Genomic DNA, 22,040 nt, shown 5'->3' with positions numbered 1-22,040 from the left:
TTAGTCTATAGACAAACACTGCCTTTGTGTGCAAATGTGTCTGCAAAGTGCAGTGGTTCTTTCCGCACTGCTAGCAGAAGACACTTACCTTCTTCATATGGCTCGTGCTGGGCCGTAGATAGGCCTGCTGTGGGAATGTTGATGAAGGAAGAAGGCGTGTTAGTTTCCTAGGGCTGCCAAGCCAAAACTTGGGTAGCTTGAAACAAGGCAAATGTATTGCCTCACAGTTTGGGAGGCTAGAAGTTCAAAGTCAAGAGGTCGGCAGGGCCACACTCTCTCGGGCAGCTTTCAAGAAGAACCCTGTCTGGCCTCTCCTGGCTTCTGGCTTTTGCCAGCAATCTTTGGAATTTCTTGGCATGTAGCTGCACCACTGGAGTTATATGGCTGTCTTCCCGTGTGTGTCTCCACATCGTTTGTCCTCTGTGTCTGTCTGTACGTCCAAATTCCCCCCTTTTAGAAGGATACTAGTCATGTGACTAGGTCAGCCCTAATGACCTCATTTTAAGTTGATCACCTCTCTAAAGACCAATTTCTATGTAGCCACATTCCTAGGTGACTTCAACATACCCTTTTTGGAGGGACAGAATTCAACCCATAACATCCTATGTAGCGATACTTTCCTTATATAGAAGAAGTAGGCGGATCTCTGGAAGTTGATATGGCCCCTCTCCCATTCTAATCCTAAAAGGTAGCAGGACCATTGGCCAGAGGTCCACTGACCATACAACTCCGGGTAGCAGATGTGGAGAAGCCTCATCCTCTCATGATTAACCCTCCCTGGTATCTTTTCTGATTGGGTTGGCAGTACACTGAGGGGCAAGGAACTTTGAATGGAACCCCCGGAATGGAAGCAGGCCAGCCTCTATGGTCCAGCCTGCACAGTGCTGCTTTCAAAGCTGACCACTGCTCACAGCGGCTAGTGTAGATGAAGGTAGTTTAGGCGAAGGAAACCTTTCCTTTAAAAAAATAGTGCACTTGCCCTTCTCTCTTCTTATCTTTCCCCCATTTCCCTCTGCTGAGTCAGTCTGAAGTGTCTACTGGTTCTTCTTGTCAAGCAGCATCCTTCTACTCCTGCGCTTGGTGTTTCACAGACCTTGGGGACTTGTTAATGTTACGTACTAGCCAAGGGCACCAGCCTCCCCCAGATGAAGTGCAATCTCAGTGACAGCTCAGAAAAAGCCACTGGCCTTGATGAACTGGGCTGCTGCAAGTTTTCCTGGTGAAGCTGGAGACCTGAGACTGTGTGAGGGTGGAGGAGGGGAGGCAGGTGGGCATTAAGCAAGCAAGTTGGAAAGCCACAAAGGAAAGGGAGAAGCGTGGGAAGGGACTGGAGAGATGAGGTTTGCCAAGGTAGCTCTAAGAACTTTGAAACGCAGAGCAAGAATGAGGCCCTACGGTGAGATGAGATACTGAGGAAACCACTGTGGTAGCATGAGGAGAAGGGGAGAGGGTGGGGAAACAAAAAGAGAGAAGGCCATTCGATCAACATCTTGAAGGGCTGAGGTAGACGATGTCAACCAGAATCTCAGTAATACTTCATCAGTGGGTAGTTGGGTTGAGTTAGGCGGTGAGCTCCTTGAGAGCAACAAGAAGAGAATGCCTTGTAAGTCTTCCTATATCAGCACCCAGTGCAGTGCCTGGCGTGTGGATGTGGTCCAAAAAATGTTAAATGTTAAAAGAAATAAACAGAAAAGCAAATAAACTTGTGAATTACTCTATTCCTAGACATTCATTGGGAGATGAAGATGGATAGCCTAAGAAAGATATTTGGAAATAAGTGACAGAGCAGGAAGAACAAAAATAATCTTCAGGAATGTTGAATAAATAAGTGAAGAAATGAATAAATAAAAAGCTCAAAAACAGCTGAGGTTTCTTACCTGAAACATTGGTGTTACATCAGCTGTTAAGACAGAACCCGAGTATAAAGTCTCACGGGCTGACAAATGCCTGCCATCACCCCGCAGATGTGTTTTGTTTTGCTCCCACAGGATAAAAGAATAGTTTTTATAAAGGAAATTTCCAATGTACATAAAATCCATTGGATTGTAACTCATAGAGACTCAGGCTTACCACAGTCTGCACCACTCTCTACTGCCTGCTCATAGAATGCGCTTTACCCACGTGGGAAGGGCTGGTAACCCACCAGTACAGTTTATCCGAACAACTGGTTAGACTATTAAGGAACTTTATATTGCTTGATAAATCAGCATTATTGTGTGCCTTCCCAATAATCCCTGCCTCTCCAGCTGTCCCAGACTCTTCCCCAAAGATCCTCCAGATCTCCCTAAGACCCAGGAAGTAAAGGAGAAATGCCAGGTCTCAGAGAAGCCTAGTGGACCCTGCTCCACCTCTAAGGCCAGCATCTGCTCTGATTGGTTAAGTGCTGGTACCACATCTGTTGTAAAATTTTACTAATAGCATCCCTGCATGAGGTCACCTGCCTATGCCTGGCAGGCATTTGCATTTGCTACCTCTGCTCAAACCTTGGCTGCCTCTCCACCTCCTCCATAAGTGCTTACCTGAAGCTCAAAATACTTGGCTTATGTTACCTTTAGAATGTGGCCTTGTTATAGCCCCATTTCCATGAAGGGCCTGAGCAGATTCTATGGCAAGCTCTCAGCTTCTCTAATCCCCTGCATTGCTGGGTGTCAATCCGCAGGATGCCTTTCTCCCAAGAGAACCCCTCAGCCCACAGTCTCCGGGCTTCCACCCACCCCACGGCTGCTGTTTAGTACCGTATTTGAATCCTAGATTTTGGGGTACTCTTTGTGTACCTAAAATTTAGGCAAAAAAAAAAGCGAGAGGAGGAAGGCTTTATTACAGAAAAAATCCCATAGATTAAAAGGTTACCGGCACTTTCCTAATAAAATGTGAATAATCAGCAGATACAAAATAAAATCTGAAATGTAATGTTTCTGTCCAATTTTCTGCCTAAGCAAAGAAAATATCTAGAGGACTAGGCTCTCCATCTTAATGCTGGACTCCCGTAGTGGCCAGAGTTTGGCTGCGTTACAAAATAATAAGCATTTGCTTCAGAGGCTGTTTAAAGGAAATAAGGAGGCATAAAACCTCAATCATTCAATATGGTTTGCATTAGAATAAATTCATTACCCCAAACCTAACGTGATCAGAGTCCTGCTAAGCGGCTGGCAAGCAACAGCTGCTGACGTGGTGCAAACCCTAATCAGTGATTTGCAACAAGTGACCCTTCCGTAACCACTCCCATTTATCTTTGCAGCTTCAGCCGAATGGAGGAGGCAGAGAGAGAGAGAAGAACCCTCAGAGGGGATAAAAAGAGTTCCATGCTTATTTTTCTTTTCTTTGTGAGTACAAGAAAACGTATCCACATGCAAAGAAAAATTCAGTGTTCTCGGTCAGACCCTGAACAGTGAAAGGGAAATCTTTCTTTCCATCCCTGAAGCTGGTTTTAAAGAGGAGCCGACTGACTGACATGGCCCTGAGCATGGAAATGTTGGATGAGAAGGAGATCTGGGGTCGTGATGCATTTCTTAAAGAGCAAAAGGCTTTTTTCTCTGACAACTGCTATAAAACTATAAAATTATAAGACAACACATCAATTTTAAAAATGTTCCCTTCTTACAGTGGCAGAAGGGTACTTTAAATATTGGGGGATGGGCCACTTTGTAAGTTATACGGATGAATAGACAGTAGGCTGTACACCCGAAACTAACACAAAATAATACTAAATGTAAAGAGAGAGAGAGAGAGAGAAAACAAATGAAAGAACAGGAAACTGGGGATTGTGCGGGGAAAAATGTTTTGTTCTTTCTTGTTTGTACTTTGTTGATTGAGGAATCCAGGTCAATCTTCTGAATTTCCAAAAGCAAACTTTAAAAAAAAAAAAAAATTTTATTGACTGATTTTTAGAGAGAGAGGAATGGAGAAAGAGAGAGAGAAACATGGCTTTGTTTTTCCACTTATTTATGTATTTGTTGGTTGATTCTTGGTGTGACCTGACGGGGAATGAGCCCACCACCTTGGTGCAGTGGGATGATGCTCACACCAACTGAGCTACCTGGCCAGGGTCTCCAAAGGCCAACTTCCAATCGAGTACACTGAACAATGAGTAGCATGGCAAATTTAAAGAGAAAACTCTGAACATACTTAAAACGCAGTATGATTGACTGATAGACAATAACTAAAAAATAAATTACAGCAGTCTTGAACAAAAAGCAGCATTTTTTTTACTCAATGGTATCCCCAAAGTAATATTTCTCCTCATTTCTTCCTAGATCCGTTTTGGTAAAGTAACATATGAAGTTAGTTGTTTGACTTCCTAATCTTCACATTCCTCATAAAACAGCCCTCAGCTTTCCAAGTTACTATCCTGACATTCCATGAAGGAAAAAAAATCTTTGGTAACTGTCTAAAAATATGATAGAATTGTCAGAGCCATATGGAATCCGTTATGCAAACGTGGAAATACAAGTCAGTGATATTTGCTCTCTAATGGTATAAGTTTTCAGTAAAACAGGTCATACAAACCAAGCAAAGCTATAAACGCCACTTGATGGAGAGACCAGACACAACCATGCCCAGCACCTGAGCCAGCACCGAGAACATCAGAGGTCCCGTTATAGCAGCCCATGGCCCCTTGCTTTTGAACGGAACTTAGTGAGCTACTGCCACAGACAGTTCCCACCCCCAATATGTACCTCTGTATGGGAGGATGCTGAGAGCAGAGTCTTCGCCAGCTACCCCTTTCCCACGTTTTTGCTGAAGACCTGAGCTGGGCTGGGGATCTTGGGCTGGGGCCCAAAAGAGATGCTCTGACGACACTGGTAAGGATAGCTTTCTCCAGGAAGTCTCTGGTGCACCCCAAGACAGGCCCAGGTGTGAGAAAAGTGCGTCTGCCTCTGAGATACCTCAGGTGTTCCCAATCTCCAGCATTTTGCCTTGACAAAAGACCTTGCTGGGATGGTAAACCCATTCAGCTCCTTCCTTCTTCGGCCTCTGTTAGCTGGTAAGCCAAAGTCGGCAGACTAGTTGTGGCGGCTGCCATCAGGCGCCTCTAGTGCACAGTCCTGCGTTCGCACATCTCGGCCAAGTCATAGCACCGGGAGGGAGAACTTTTATTCCTTGTGTTTTAATTGAGCCTCTCTGCCTTCAAAGTCCCACTGAGAAATAGTCTGACCCACAAAGCCTCCCCCTTGGCCCAATAAGTTCATCTTGCTTTAGTGATTGTAGTTTTCTAAGGATGAAATGAGAAAAAAAAAGTAACAATATCTCTACACTATCAAAGGTCACGTGTGCCATTAACGGGGTGCGCGATGGTAGGAAACCATGTAAGGTTCTGTGCCTCGGTGTTCTCACCTGTAAAATGAGTATTTGAGTCTATTGTTTTTACTCATTCATTTATTCAGCTTTTACTTCATTGTTTTTTTTATTTATTCATATATTCAGCATTTATATCATGCCCAGGCACTGGGAGTCAATGATGGTTTTTATAAGTTCTTCTGTCCTTGAGAAGCTGAGAGTTTACTAAGATTACCCCCAAAGTGTCCCTGTTTCTTTTCCATGCGTTCACTTCATAAATATTTGATGAGTTCATACTACATTCCAAGCATTCTTCTAAGCAGCTTAGGAGGAAAAAAGAGCAGGAGGCAGAGGAAGGGGGAGAAGGAGACAAAATACCATAACCTCAGAAACTCGCTGGAGAGAGAGAGAGATTAAAAAAATATAGAGCAGCTCATGAATGGTGACAGCATAGAATGTCACGACCTAAAGGAATTGCAGGAGGAAGACATGCCATCACCTGGCAAGTTATCCCTGGCAGAGAGCTAAGCACACACAAAGCCTGAATCAAGGGGCCTGGCACCTCTGAGGAACAGCAAGGAGGCCAGAGAGGCCTGAGTAGAGTGATTAGATGAGTCTGGAACACGATGGGGTCAGCGCATGAAGGCTCCTGTAAGAACATCGACTTCCACTGGAAGGTAGAAGGAGATTCTTCCACTGGAGATTCTGAGCAGAGGAATGAAATAATTCCACTTCATTTAAGGGAAAGGCAAGCACAGAGTGAGAGAACCTAGTTAGGAGCTGACTGTAAAAATCCAGGTAAGCCCTGGCTGGGTTGCTTCATTGGTGGAAGCATTGCCCCGAACACCGAAAGGACATGGGTTCCATCCCTGTTCTGGGTGCATACAGGAAACAACTGATTGATGTTTCTTTCGCATCAGTGTCTCTCTCTTTCTCTCTCCCCCTTCCTCTCTTTCTAAAATCAATGGAGGATTTAAACAGCAGATCCGGGTAAAAGAGAATAGTGCTTTGGACCCTGATGGGGACAGTCAAGACAGAGGTGGGAAGAAGTGGTTGGGTGCTGTGTATGTCTATGTCCTGGAAACTCTTCGTACCTTGCGCATACACCCACGTGGCACTTACCAAACTGCTCCATGAGTGCTTGCTTTGATAATGAGGAGCAAGCGCTGCTTGAGAGCAGTGACTTCGTCCTTCCTCTTTGTGCCTAAGCAGAATGCTCCCCACCCCTGGTGGAGGTGCTTACTAAACACTCTCGGGAAAATGAATGAACCTAGGACAGAATGGAGAGCTCAGAAATAGACCCACCATAAACGGAGTCAACTGATCTTGAAAAAGGAGCAAAGGTAATTCAATAGAGAGGGTAGTCTCTTCCACAAATGCTGCTGGAAGAAATGGACATTCATATGCCAAAAAAAACACAAAAAACACCCGAAAAAAAAAAAAATCCAGACACCTCACATCCTTCACAAAAATCAACTCAAAGTGGATCATGGACCTAAAGATAAAACACAACGTTAGAAACTTCTAGAAGAAACCATAGGAGAAAGCACCTTTGGGCTTGGCGATGAGTGTTCAGATACAACACCCAAAGCATAAACCATGGAAGAAAAATGTGTTAAATTAGACTTCATTAAAATGAAAAAGTTCAGCACAATAGCATTTCATAACCAGAACCATATGACAGAGAAGCAGAAGTAGCTGTCCAATGAGGGATGGCAACAAGGGCACATCGAGCACAGAAACTCTCAAGGGAGACATGGGATGGGGACCTCGGAACAGCCAACTTCAAGGCACAGCAGCTGCCCCTAAAACCCTTTTGCACTCATGGGAAGCAAGGTCGCAGAGAATGTTTCTATCAATTAATTCTGTTGCTCCCACTGGGGCTTCTCCTCCCTCTGACTGGGGGTGCTGATTCTTATCCTGGCCTGTGTATCCCCATCCTGGGATTTATGAAGTGTCACAAGATTGGGGCTGACATGGATACACCCCTCTTCCTGGGGTTTGGAGGTGACAGGGCAACACAGAACAATACCAACTCTCACTTGCTGGAAATGGAAATTCGTAGATTATTTTTTTGTCTTGAAGTATTAGCATCAAGCCTGGTCAATAGGTTATGGCAGAGAGACAAATGGTTCTAGAACACGTCATGTACTCAGATGCATTTGGTGGAGATTTTGAAAGGTGAAAAATATTTGTTAAAGAATGTATTTAAAATAGTTGTGTCCGCTCCAAACACATAAGGCAGCCTCCATAATCTGTGTCATCAGGCTCCACTCAAGGGACAGAAATGACACTAGTTGTTTAAACACAGTGATGGAATAACAAGTTGTTAAGCAGCTATTCTAGAACTGAAAGAGAAAAAAGGAATGCGAGCACTCACAGAGAAGCAGCAGTGGGCACGCCGAGGCTTAGGCACACAGGGAAGGGGTGAGAATGACTGAACTGATGGCACCTGGAGGCAGGCCTGGCTGGCGCTGGTTCTCTCAGGGAGCCTGCTGAGGCAGGTGAGTGTTGGGGAAGTGGTCAACTGAATCCCCACGGTGCTGTTGAAGTGACAGCGCCACGCCAGAAGGAAGAGTGGGCCTCAGGGTTTTGCTGAGAGCAAGTAAACTGGGAGGACGGAGTCCCTTCCTCCACCAAGTGTCCAGGGTCCCTCTGGCACCCAGGACCTGAACCCATCAGAGGGTCCTGTGGCTAAGCAGAAATCTGGCTTCCAGAGCACCTGTGGCCCATGACAAAGTAAACAGGGAAGCAGGTGTGAAGGCAAGAGGAAACTATCTCATAAGGCATCCTTCTAACATGTACCATTGGGGAAAGGGAGGAAAGTTTGTAAGCAAAGAAAGGAATGTTGAAAAATAAACTTCAAAAGTTAAATAGGCTGAATCTTCATCCTGAGATGTTTCATATCTTTCAAACACCTTTGGAAATCCTACTCTTCCCTGACAAGGCAGATGGAAAGCAGTGTGCCATTCTCACCGATTCCAAATGTAGGAGGAAAGGATCCACTGGGGTCCACTGTGCTGCACTTGGGGGGTGCCATATAAGATCACCTCAGTCAAAGGGACAGGATGAAGAACATGCAAACTTCCTGGGCTTCGATTTCTTGACCTTTCTGTGATGTGATCCTTGAACTGCAGGTCATCATTATTTCCGTCCAAGAAAGATGGAAAAGGAGCTGGAAGTACATGGTTAGCAAACCAGTGGGAAGAAAGTGCCTTTCTGGGTACCACTGTCTTGGATAGCAGGCTAGCTCTGTGCATTCTGAGACAGGTTGGTCACGTGGGAACTTCCCAAAGGACACTCACCCACTCCATCAGCTGCAAGAGCTTTCGGCAAAGATTTGATTGCTGATGAAGAACCATTTGGTCTGGTTTTGTGAAAAAGCAGCCCAAGAGGATGTCTCTTGCTACCAGCCAGGGGGAGGCTGGGAAGTCCATACACCTGTGTCCATTTCTCCCCCTTCCCCGTCCTGATAAACAGGAGAGCCAGCTGGCCTCCAGGTGGTAGCCATCACTGAGTCCTTCTAGGCTGGGCCCCGTGCTGGGCCTGGGAGAAGAAAACTGCACTGGTGCACTCTCTGTCCCCAGGGAGCCCTACAATTTAGAGGAGGAAATGGGGATGTACATAAAAAGACAGTATATGTTCCATTGTTGGGATTGAAGTGCTAACGAGGTGAGTCACTAAGTCACTGCCAGGAGGAGCCAGTGACCAAGGAGCCTGGTCAGGGAAGACTGCACACAGGCGGGGTCACCCTGACCCTGGCAGCATAGGCTAGAACTAGGGATCACAAAGAACAAGGGATGGTGAAAAAAGTGTGGGAGCAGGAATAGGAATGGTGGAGTAAGGCACCCTGAACCCCTTAATTTGCATGGATTGAATGTTTCCTCTAAGGTAGAGTGAAAAAGAAATCTTTTGAGAAGTGACCATGGTTACTGCAGCCTTAGAAATAAAACTCATGGAACTCTGGGGTTTTCTTCTTTTATAAAAATCTGAAATACCACCATTGCAGTCTTGATTTTTCCAGCTGGAAAAAAGATCTGTGAGCATCCTAATTCTGCTTGTTGTAGAATCTGCCAGCTCTAGAGTGATCAGTAAGCACCGCCGGAAGCTTCCATGCAGGGGGCTGTGTGAGGGAATCCTGAGTCTACAAAGGATTTTAGGATGAGTGCTCTTTAGAGAGAGTGGCCCTGGAAAAGGTCAGCAATCAAAATGTAAAGCAGTGGGCGGTCATCCGGAAATCAGGGGTTCAGACAGTGATGTCTGCCGGGTTTCACGGACTGAAATGTGGGGAACATATTTGTAATATGACAGTGATATGGCCAACCAGAAATGGCAGTTCAGTAACAAAAAAAGGAAGCAATGAAGAAGAATGAATATCTGGGACCACTCGTAGTCAGTGACATAAAATTTGACATGAAATATTTCTCTGACCATTTAGAGGAGCTGCTCCATGAAGCAGGACTGGAGGGTGAGAGAGTGAGGGTGGGATTCCAGGTGACGGAGAGGAATGCTGCCTGGAAGAGTGGCAGAGGGATGACGCAGTTGATCAAATAAGGAAATAGGAAATGGAAGTAGAGAAGAACATGCTACATTTTATTGGAAGCTGGCCGAGATCACTTTTCTCTGTCATTGGGGATTAGCTACATCTTTTGACTTTCCTCCTAATTGCCTCCTAGCCTATGAGAGATTGGACAGAACAAAGAATGAATGAAGAGGGTGGTCACAGAGGAACTTCTTTTACAAGATTACATAGGACTAGGGAGTAGGAATGCCAACCAGTCTAAGACAATGCTGAACTGATCCCAAGTGGCACAAGCTAAAACTCCCGATAAGGGTGGGAATAATCGGACTGGAGGTCAGTACTAGCCTCTTGTAAATAAGCTGAGGCTCTGTGGCCATGCCTGGGAAACAGGTGGGGAGGGTGAAGTAGCAAGGAGAGCATGGAAGTGGCCCTGTGGGCCAACAGTCTTCCAACCAAGACCTTTGCCATGAATGGCTGTGAGGCCCAGGTCCAGGGGCCTCTCGCCTGGGTCAGCCATCCTCCACAGGACCACTGAGCTCCCTGTAGTTGAGCTGGAGCTGCAAGATAGCAAGTGCCTGTCGGGGCTGTTCAGGTCCCAACCTTGCATTCCTTTCCCACCCTCAGCTCTTCCCATCTGCTCAGTGTGCCTTTTGCCTGCCTTGTATTTCCCAGTCTCTTTCTCCCCTCACAGTTCATCTCTCAGCATCTCCTGCCCATCATGACCCCTAATACCCTCCTGATCGGTTACTGAGAGGTGACCATGGTAGCTAGATCTACTAATCTTCAAGGGTCCCGAGCTCCTTTACCTCAATAACTTTAAAAAATATTGTGGACACTAGAAACCCATTAAAGAAGGAATACATGAAGCCAGAAACAAGACTATAATTTTTTTTCAGTTTTCCAACATAAAAAAAAACGCAAGGAAGAAAGCACAAAGTCCAGAGGAAACCTGGCAAACAGCCACTGTCATGGAGTGAGCATGTGCTTGATAAGTCTTCCCTGTGGCTGGGCCGGGAACAATTACATGAGAAAAAAATGTGTTTTCTTGGTATGTCTATTACAGATAAAAATAATTTTTGAGTTAGGGTGAGTTGGTAAACAATATTTCCCTCTTTTTTTCTAAATTCTCTGTCATTATTACATTGACTTAAAAGATATTTTGCTCTTTCGATGACCACTGAAGAGATTCTTCGTCTACATGTCCACTTCAGTGCCCGGGACCCTCTAACTCACCTTCCCATTAAATGTCTCTCTGAAACTCAGCCTTTCCGCCAAGTGGTTAATTTTCTCTAATGTAACATGGTAGGGCTCCCATCCGATGTTGCTTAAAGACAATATTTGGGAAGGATTTGGAAAGGTTGTTATCCTCCAATTTTGTGGTTTCACACAATGAATCGAATTCAAGTAGATTGCATGTGGGATGGGAAGGAAACTGGCAGAAAAAAGGAGGAGGCCTTAAAACTCTGACAGGTTATAGCTGAGGGCTTTTTTTTTTTTTTAAATTTAAAGCCCAATTCGTGTAAAAGGCACAGACGGCCATGTTTGAGAGCTACCTACAACAGAGTACACACAGCAGCGTGAGTGTGGGCGCTCGCTTAGGGAAACGTGTGGTGAGTGAGATGGAGTTCTGTGGTCCTGCCACCAGCCTGTCTGGGTGTCATGCTCTGTGTGTCTGTCCCCATTGCTGTGCCACTCCCATGCACACAGCAGATACATCTCCCGAGGCTGGCCACCTCAGCATGGCTTCCCTACTGGGGTTTCCAAGTAATGTCACTGATCTTCAAGGTCAGGACAGAGAGAGAAGGGATTGTCCCTCCTCACAGAACTCGGGACCCCATTTTCTGTTTGTGGTCCAAACTTGCTACTCATTCCGTGAATGATCATTTCTATAGAAAATGTGTCAATAATTATTCATACTGACTGGCCCAATGCTCTATTTTTTAAAAACACCATTCTGGGTAGGTGGGATCTAGGTTTTACAATATAGTGTGAGACAGAGAGAAAAGGATTTCTTATTCAGAACCTCAATTTTTCATCTTCAAAGTGGTAAAACCTACATAATTAAATTGTATTGTTATAATAGAAAATAGGGATACTCCAAAAGCCATTTGATTTTGGACTTGTAGCTATTAGAATTTAACGTACCTGATGATTAGGAAAATCACAATAGGCGGAATAATGAGTAACTGAAGATGTTCATCAAGAAGCATTAGAAAAGTATGTATTTTCTGCCTCCTTCCCCCTGTGTAACTTAGGTTTCAGACAGGTGCCCGTTACCAATTTAAGCAGAATTACTTTTCATGGCAGAGAAAGGAAGGTCATTAAGCAAATGGATTTAGAATGGCTCTCTTGCTCAGGTAGCAGGCCAAACTTAAAGAAAGTGTAGGAGTAGAGAGTATAGTTGCTGACTAACAAAACATTTAAACAAAAAATAGCAGAGAACAGTCTTTACAATTGCATCAAGAAGGTTGTGGGTGAAGTAGCAGAATTTCCAATTGGGAGTTGCTTTAATAAATAATGATATATTTTCTGATGTGAGAAGAAGTCCAGAATGGTTCTGAGGCTTAACAAAGTTATGAGAGACCCATCCTTCTGATGGGGCATCCTACGGTTTGGAAATGCTTTCTCTGTTTTGGTCTCAGAATCGGTTACTGCAGGTGGTCATCATAGGCAGTCCTGGCCTTAGAGAATGGTGTGAACGTATGCCTTATGCTAACATCTCCCCCAAAATGGACTTCTAATGACACCAAAGTAGAAGTGACACTAGGGTAGGTGATCAGTCATCTCTACCATGGCAACCAGAATTTTCTGTCAGGGATAATAATAAAAACATTTGACTGAATTGGATTAAAAAAGAAGTATCCATTGACTTTAATCTATGCCACATTGGGGAAACCAGTGTGATTCTAAAAAAGCAACTCATTCTCTCCTTCAAAGAGCTTTTGACCACCTCAAGGAAGCAAAACATCCAATTTGGTTATATACGTTGGATAAGATTTAGCAGACTAACTTGGGCTTCTGGTTTTCATGAGAAAAGACTGGTAAGTGCAATGTGAAGTAAATCTCAGAAAGGACTTGTTTTCAATTCTAGGAATGACAGAGCTCTTCCACTGAAATATCCTCTGTGCGCCAGGGCCATGTGGCTCAGTTGGTTGGAGCATTGTCCAGTCCACCAAAAGTTAGCGGGTTTGATTTCAGGTCAGGGCATATACCTAGGTTGAGGGATTGATCCCCTGTTGGGGTGCATAGGGGAGGCAACTGATGCATGTCTCTCTCTCTCTTTCCCTCCTTCCTCTCTCTCTAAAATCAATAAAAAACATACTCCTTGGGTAAAGATGAAAAGTTTTCTAAAAACAAGAAGTTAAAAGCACATCTATACTCATCTGGTAGATCCACGTGGAGGGAGGCCCTGATGGTCTCATAGGAATGTCCAACTTCTCAAAACACTAGGTGGCTCACCCGTCTGCTGCAATCATAGCTATTTCAGAAGGAAACAGTGTCTGCACTTCCTGTGCCTGTTTAGAAATCACAGCATGGTGTCTCTTTCCCTCCGCACTTGTCTGTGACTCTACAGACAGCACCAACAGCCTCTGGGTAGGCATGACATACAGGCTGCTCGGAAATGGCACAGAGGAGAACAAGCACTGTGGGCTAGCTCAGAGCACCCTCATGAACTTCTGATGGCCCAAGTCCAAGAAGATGACCCATGAGACCACCAGCGGTCACGTCCAGGACAAACAACACCCTCACGTGGACTGCCCAAGGTCTAGCGGGAAGGGGTGGGCACCCAGCCAGGAAGTGCTCTGGTACATCACACAGCTGCGATTTCAACGCCAAGAGGATCTGTTCACGTTTATGACCCCACACTGGGAAAATGGTCGACGGGTAGAGAAATGAGTATTCTGTAACCCAATGCTGAGGATGTATTTGTGCTAGACAAACAGTGCTATGAGTAGAAGTTCTGTCGAGTGGATCCAAACTTCACTGCCATTGGAACATATTATAAGCTAAATTGAGTTTTCTGGACTTGAATTTAGACACAATTTACAATGCTGTTTCTATAAGGAAATGTATTCTGGGTTCCAAATGACCGATTTATATACAAACTTCAGCAATACAATTCACTTGTAATGGCTCTAATAATTGTTTTTCACAGGTAATTTTAAAAAGCCAAACCACCAAAAAAAACCCCCAAAGGTCTGTGGAAGGTCATTTGTAACATCAGCAATCGAATAATATGTACAAATAGATAATGATTAAACTCATAAAATAAGAATTAATAATATTGAGAATGATGAGAATGTTGTAGGACAGAACCTAATCTGAAATGAATGTGTTCTGTTGCAAAGAGGTTTACCAAACAATTTTAAGCTGAGATACTTTTAATTGTGTTCAATTATCTGTACAAACTAACCAACATTTTTTTGAGTGCAAAATCATACACCTACTTCAATATTAACTAATTTGATCGCCGTGAAAGCCTCAAGAGATTCTTACCAGTATTCCCGACATTACCAGAGGAATCTGAGGCAAGGTCACGTGGGGAGCCCACGCATTTCAACACCTGACTTTCACTTTTAATATCTACATTTATACTGAACTTATAGATTCAAAGCCTCACAAATCTTTTAGATTTTGCAAGGTTTTCCGACAGACTCCTTAAAAGGATGGATTTAAAGTAAATAATGCTTATGCATTAAGTTGGTAATAATTTTAGAATTTGAAATTTATAATCTCATGTGTTTTTGAAAATTTAATAGTATAAGTCAGATGCCATGATCCCACAGTGAAGGACGTCTGCATTGCATAGAAAAAGTAGAAATGCAGCCCTGGCCAGGTAGCTCAGTTGGTTAGTGTCATCCTCATACACCAAGGTTGTGGGTTCAATTCCCATTCATGGTACATACCTAGGTTGTGGGTTCAATCCCTGGTTGAGGCACATACAGGAGATAACTGATTAATACTTCTCTCTCTTCCCCTCCTTCTCTCAAATCCATTCACATATCCTAGGGAGAGGATTAAAGAATACAAATAAGTAATTTTTTTAAAAAGTGGAACAAAATCGATGTTTCTCTCCCTTTCTCTCTCTCTCTAGAATCAATAAATTTTGAAAGGTTTAAAAACATTTTTTTTTTTTAATAGAAATGCTCCTATCACCCGAGTATCCGTCCTATGAAGACTCACTCTTCTGGAACTGGCAGCATTCCAGAAAGGCACAAGACGGTGGGCTCTGTATTCACAAAGCTGAGGTTGAAATAGTTCAACTCGCTGACCCTACTCATCTTTTATCCAGTGAAGATAATCTCCAGTTTGCAAGATTGCTGAGACACATCATTATATCTGGGATCATGGTCTCTCCAGACATAGGAGTCAGTTCTACCTGTGTCTCTCCATCCCAGCCTATAACATGCAGATCCTAATGTCTCCTTTAGATGCAAAGTGAAGGGTTTGAGAAAAAATGCAAAGATGCTTTGGAAAATGTATATAATTTCCACACAATGTTTTAAGTAGTTGATCCCCAGCTCAGGGGACTGGGGGCATTGGATACCTAGGTCTTCCAAGAGGTAGGATGTGAGCTCGAGGTCCTCAGACTTTTCTAATTAGGATAGTTGTCCTGAAGCACCACGAGTTGTTCTCCCTATTCAGGAAACCTAGCAAAAAGCCCTTCCTCTACGCTCACACGAAACCAAGGGGCAGGGAGAGCAGAGCTCAGATATCCACAACTACCAAATCCAGGACTTAGAATTCCCTTCGTCCCCCACAAAACAGAAATATGAACTCTGAGACAATGACTAGTACAGCTTCTGATTGAAAATATTTGATCATACTTTATTTCCCATTTAAATAACTTCCAAGACATACTGAAATAGCCTGAATGACTTGGGAAGAACGTGGAAAGTATATGATCAACATTCTGTCACATTATGACCAGTTAGGCGTCTTTGAGGACTCAAAGCAATGGGAAGCAGAACACTTCTCCCCTCCCAGAGTGGGGGGAGCCCTGGGAAGATGTGCCCTGACTCCTTCTGAAGTCCAAACAAATCTGTGCAAATGACAGTTCCAACACAATAGGTAGGCATCGACTGAGAAAGACCACAGAGTAATCTCAAATGAAGTAAGTGTGTGCCGAGGTGGCTCTTAGGGAATCGGGCTGCATTGCAGTGTTGGGTTCTCTGTCCTTCTTATTGAAGGTGCAGCCCTTTTGGACTCTTGATAATTAGCCCAAAACAGGGAAACATCTCAGATCCTACAGAATGTTGAAGATGAAAAAATGGTCTCAGCGAAGCCCACATTGTACAGAGGAGAATTCGATGCCTAGGCCTGTATGGACTGGGTCTAGCTCCCCCTCGACTTGTCAGCTGTGCTCGTACTTGTGACTCCACTGCTCATATCGGAGCTGGGATTGTAGCATATTTACTTTTCACCTTATGTGCAGCTCAGCTCCTAGTGTAGGAGTGTTCTTAGCTCGAGGAAAAGAAACACGTCCTGGCTGTTCATTTATAAGGTTGTGACCTTGAAAATGGAAGGCATGCCGAGTATTCCCTTTAAGGAGGAAGGAGCAGCAGCTACAGTCCACCCCAGAAAAGAAGAAGAGGTTTTCAGTTCCCACAGAACTACTCAGCCAGACTTACTGAGTGCAATCTTCTAATAACTGGGGACAGCCAATAAAGCTGATGGCCTGGTCCCAGCACTGTGTGCTCGGGCCATGCCCCTGAACACATGGCAGCCTTGGGATGATTGATGACACGGGTATCATTGCATCAGACCAGAACCCGGAGGGACTGAAGACACAGGAGGAAAGTCAAGATACTGACTTTCAGTAGATGAATACTAAGTAGCTTCATATTATTGAAGCATTAGACAATGATAGAGTCCACCTTGCAAAGGACAGTTTTGTACAATATATGAGAACACTGGTCAAGCTTTCTACATCAGTCTGAGCTGAAGGCCAAGAGCAAATCACCTTTTACTAGCTCATGTCCTAGAAACAGTTGATCCCCTGGTTCAAGGACAAAAGGGCTCGCTGCAAAATTGTTACATTTGGTATGGCTCATAACGCCTGCATGTTTTCAAAACCCTGTCATCAACGTGAGCTAGAAACTACCACATACCTGCAAGAAGTGGTCCCAAAGTTCATAATGCATTTAGGTTTAGGAATCATTTTGACAGAAATAAAGGTAATTTTTTATTAGGAAAAAAAATGCCTTATTTTAATACAACATCACCATTTGGGGGACTGCATACCAAATTAGCCTTTTGAAAGAACCCATCACCACGACGGAACAGCTGAAATACTACATCTTGAGGAGCCAGCCACCAGGCCGCCACAGTGTCTATGAGAGCTCGTTTTCCTTAAAAACACAGAATGTGGCTTTCCTTCATTTTTCATTTGGCTGAGCTCTAAGAAATTCTCTGAAACTATTTTTTGTCTAGTATAAGGAATAGTACATAGGAAATATCATAAGACAAGTTTATGTTTTTCTGGGAGCAGTTAATTGGAAGTATAAATTGTTTTGCATTTTTAAAATCCATACGCACAAACAGAAGTTATCATACAGTGCTTGCCTCTCAAGTGTAATGTTCCCAAAACACTTTCCACACTACTATGCACAGTACGGAAGAGGCAGATCAGTAAGAAATAGATAGGTGATCAGGGCTTCCAAACTCTTCTAATACTTCCGATGGGAGATCCGATGAGTACAATATATTTATATTTCAGAGAAATTGCTTTTTCCTACTGATAATTTTGTCCCTGAGTAAAGACAAGCCCCTGAGGGCACACTGCTTTCCACTCAACTAGGGCCACCTGCCAGGGGCCTGAACACACAAGGTCTCTTCTACTGGATGCTACAGCCCTCCTGGGACTCAGCTCCAGCTTCCGAGCTGGGCGAGGGGCAGCCTCGCTTGGACTTCAGGCCCTCGCGGGGGCTGCTGGCCCACTGTCTCTTAGGGATGTTACTGGCCGAGAGAGGTCTTGCTGAGGGGTCTTGGAGGAGAGTGCCTGATTCCGTGGGGCTTTGCTGAGCGACCTTGACCTGCAACACAAGGATTTTTGTTAGAGGCTTCGATCACATTCACATTCCTACAGCATGCAGAATACTTTGTCATCAAGCTTGAAGGTAGATTCTTCTTCCCCAGGTGCTGGACACAGCGTTACCCTTTCTTCTTACCTAAGGACAGGCCCCACCTAAGAGCTAGGAAGAAGTCTGACACGACCCCTGACGAGACACCTTGCAAACCTTCCTTGACACCTCTGATGGCCAGAGACCTGCTCCCAAGGCCAGTGTGACACTGTCGGACCGGAGGGAAGCTCTTTGAGGGCAAAGACTTGGCCTCTTTACCTTTGTGTCCCCTGACTACCCAGCAAACATTCCACATACAGCTAAGAGAGAACCCAAACCAGCTTCCATTTCTCTTACTGAAGCCGCCACTGTCATTCAAATGAATAAAACCCAAGTGAGTGACTCCACCTTCGCAGGTGTAAGCCTTCTTTCCAACATTGAAAAGTCCTTCCTCCTGTTCCTCAAGTAACACTTTAACCATTCTTGGGTCATTGTTGTGCGGTTTTCAGGTTGGGTCTGCATGATAGCAGAAGGGCAGCAATCTGCTACAAAAGCCAGCGGGCAGTACATCCCCATTCTCATGGCCTGTCCTTTCAGGAGAAAGCAGGAACTCAGCAAATGTAAGGCTTTAAGAAGCAGAGGACAGTCAAGACTTTTTTGGAGGTTCACATATCAGTGAAAGAAGATACTGGTCAGAAGAGAAAGAGGAACAAGACACATGAAGTACACAAACGCTTCACTTAACCAAAGTTAAAGGTAACAGTGGGAGATTCCAGGAGGAAGATCTTTGAAACCAATGCAAACCAAACACAAAGAAACAGAGGACAGGCTCTCCCATGGACAATGCATGTTCAGTCCTGGCCCCGACAGGAAGCGCTGTGACAGGTCACTTCCTGAGCAAGTGACTGCCAATGACCTCCTGCGACGCAGCAAGAAGAAAGAATGGAAATTATTTCCCCGTTTATATTCTTTCCATAGGAAGTATGTAGTTTTAAAAGGCAGCTAAATACATTTCATGAGAGAAAACACAGCAAATCTGGCCAACAGGTGACATCCTTGCAAAGCCTGCCTCTACCTCAGATTACGTGCAGGACACTTCAAAGGGGCAGCAGCCTTGAAGGGTCAGGATGAGGACTGACTGGCAAATTACCATCCATGGTAAGTTGATGGGAAAAAAACAGTTTTACTAGTACTCTTTCTTTTGTTTTAAAGTAGAACGTGATACAAAAGACAGGCTTTTCCCTTGAACCCATCAGATGCTGGAGAATCAAATCTTTAGGTGCACTGTTAAAAAGAGACAGAGAAAGATCCCAATGGGAAAGAGAATTTGAGCTAGCAAAACTGTTTCTTAACCCTAATTAAATAGCCAAAGTCCATCCCTGGACTGTCCTCGCCTCTAGATTCAATTTCTCTGATACAAATGAAGGAATTACAGTCAGTGACCTGGGTTTAAACTAAGGATGTGATCCTCAGGCAGGCTCCTTAGGCTCAGACCTGTCGATAACGACATGAGGTGAAATTCACCAGGTACTTAGACTCTCAGGTTCACCCAAACCCTGTCTTACACACTATGTCTGGTTCACAGTGGGGAGAGGGTGAGGATGTGAATGGCTCCATGAAAATGAACCTCATAACTAGGGAAAAAATGTAGAGCCCCACAGAACTGCTGACTGACAGGGGCTGTGGTGAGGGCATCACCATCATCCTCTACAACCTAGTGGCCAATCCACCGGCACTGAGCAACCCCAGGTTCAGGTCAGGTCTACACACATCACACTCCCTTGTCTGCAGCAACTAGGAGCTCCAGGGTTTCTTCCCCCCAGAGACATAGCCGAGTATGGTCCTCATCTAACCTGCTTTTCACTTCTTTTCCCCTTGAACTTGTCACGTGTCCCTGTCTTGTTCCAAACTCAAGCCAGCCACTTCAGGTGAAAGTGATAATCCTGTGTTTCTAAGCAACTGCTTTAGAAAAACGATGCCTTGCTCTATATTTTTCAAACTGAATGATGAAATATGCTTAATAGATAAGATGAGCATTTTATAAGGTGACTCGGGAAATTTTGAATTAAATTAAATTTCAGGAAGCCGGGTTTTGAAGTTTGCATCTAATCACGAAGCCTCCTGTCACCTCCTGTCCAGAGGACCCCCGTTCAGTTGCACACGTGCACAACATTGCTCAGCGATTCACAACCGCTGGTGCCTCCTGCCTCCCGTAGCTCATACAGGGATCACACATATTCAGGAACACTGCTTAGGACTCCCTGCTCAAGGCATTCAATAGCAGTGTGCAGAGCAGGCCCCCTAGAGTGCAGAGCCCTTTTTCTTAGAGAGTAAGTCCAAACTCCACAAGCAACTCCACTTCCCATCACCCCCAAAGAAAAGAAGAGGAAAAAGACCTGTGTGCTGATTTCACGGCATGATTTCCTAACACACTTTCCAAACATCTATTTCTTTCTGCAGCCACTTCAGGACAACATCAACAGCTCTATTCATTCAACAAATATCTGTTGAATTCCAGACGTCACCTTAGACAGGAGGACACAGGGAAGCCACAAACAATGGGGAACCTCACAGAACCCATCTTGCAACTCAGAAGGCACACGTTTAAGCAAGTGGTTACAATCAAGTGAACCAGCACGACATAATGGAAGTGCAGGGTACTTACTACCTATGTCATGATTTCCTGTTTCAGAGCCAAATACCTCCCTGGATCCCTGTAAGTGTGAGCCCAGCAGATAGGTCTTGGCGTGCACTGCGGATTAAGGAGCCACCAGTCAGCCACCTAAGGAAATGGCCCAGCCTCTCCGGGACCTGAACCGGACTCCTGGGTGGCAGGTCAGGGGTTATCTTATGGTCAATAGCTTCGGTGCCAAGAAGCTGTTTTAATGGTCACTGGAATGTCAGGAGCCACCCCAGGATACTCTCCTCAGTGTTTTGTTGTTACCGGATCCAAAAGTGTAATCTAGATGGAAGGGAAGGGGGAACTGATGACGGAAGGAAAAACGTTGCACAAAACGGTAGAATATTTCTAGTACGAGTAAGGGACTATCAACTTTAATGACTGAAAGAAAATTTGACCTTTCCACCTCACTCTGGAATAAGAAATATTTTTTTGTAATGTAAGTTATAGAGAAACTTAATAGGTATAAATTCCTTAATACTTAAACGTCTTATACATCAACAAACAAGTTCGCAAATATGCACTTGTGTTGATTGAGCTAATCACCAACCTCACTGTAGTTTGGTATCCAAAATCCTAAACACCTGCTCACTTAAGAATGCTTGCATTACACAAATAAGGGTTATGACACTTTGAAAATTTTGTTTGCTGGTTCAAGTTAATCAGGTTGCACACTTAAACTCCAACAAGCAAAAAAAAAAAAAAAAAAAAAAAAAAAAAAAAAAAAAAAAAATCACAAGAATTTTTAAATTCTTGATGCTGTTCCAGCAACGTCCAACAACATTCCTGCGATCCCTAGTTTGCAAAACACTGGGAGAAAAGCAAGGGTGTGGCACTGAGAGAGAGGAGGTGTCAGCTCTGGGCATTAAATACTTGGGTCTTCCTCTCCTCATCCTTTTCTGACTGTGCTCACAGCCAGAGTTCAATACAGTGAGAAAGTAAAATGTGAACTTTCGACGCAATGCACGTACTACATGTACCTAAATGACAGGAGCAGATGGTGGATTATAGAAATGCTACAAGATTTGTTAAGCAGATATTCTCTATGCTTTAAATAATATTTACCAGGCTGTTTGCAAGGTACACAGAGATCACTAAGGTCCTAGTCCTCAACAAACAAAATAGCGAAATCCATAAGCAGCTCCTTACTGTAGACATCCAGTGAAATGCGTGCTTTTGGCAGAAAGTAAAGAAGGAATAAAAAGTGAAGAATGGGCAGCGGCAGGAGAGGAAAAAGCACCAAATTACCATGACCAAGGCCTGTGCCAAAATGAAAAGCACCCCTTCCAATCCCTCAGTGCTAATGCCTGAAACTTTCTTCCAAGTCCTTTGAATTCTATCTAACGAGGCCACTTCCCATCACACTGTCTGAGGGACCTGCTGGGGAAGGGCCAGGTCGCAGCAGGATCATGGAATGTGCATCCTCAGGGCTGCTCACCACTGACTTCTCTGTACCCCATGGAGAGGAAGGACAGACTTGCAAGAGCTCCCAAGTCAG

General features: G+C 44.3%; 1 protein-coding gene across 2 annotated transcripts in view; it reads right to left on the bottom strand.

The window, feature by feature from the left end:
• Positions 1-15,640: 15,640 nt before the first annotated feature.
• The window catches only part of CENPF (centromere protein F), a 52,922-nt gene continuing 46,522 nt past the window's right edge, over positions 15,641-22,040 (bottom strand). The window contains exon 19 of one of the 2 annotated variants that reach the window (XM_053915925.1): positions 15,641-17,835. In XM_053915925.1, the coding sequence (XP_053771900.1) occupies positions 17,638-17,835 (198 nt within the window). In that variant the 3' untranslated portion in view covers positions 15,641-17,637. The remainder of the gene's footprint in view (positions 17,836-22,040) is intronic. The other variant, XM_053915924.1, reaches the window with a different exon arrangement.

The sequence above is a fragment of the Desmodus rotundus genome, chromosome 12 (assembly GCF_022682495.2).
Source record: "Desmodus rotundus isolate HL8 chromosome 12, HLdesRot8A.1, whole genome shotgun sequence".
Lineage (NCBI taxonomy): Eukaryota > Metazoa > Chordata > Mammalia > Chiroptera > Phyllostomidae > Desmodus > Desmodus rotundus.
This window is presented reverse-complemented; position numbering and strand designations above follow the sequence as displayed.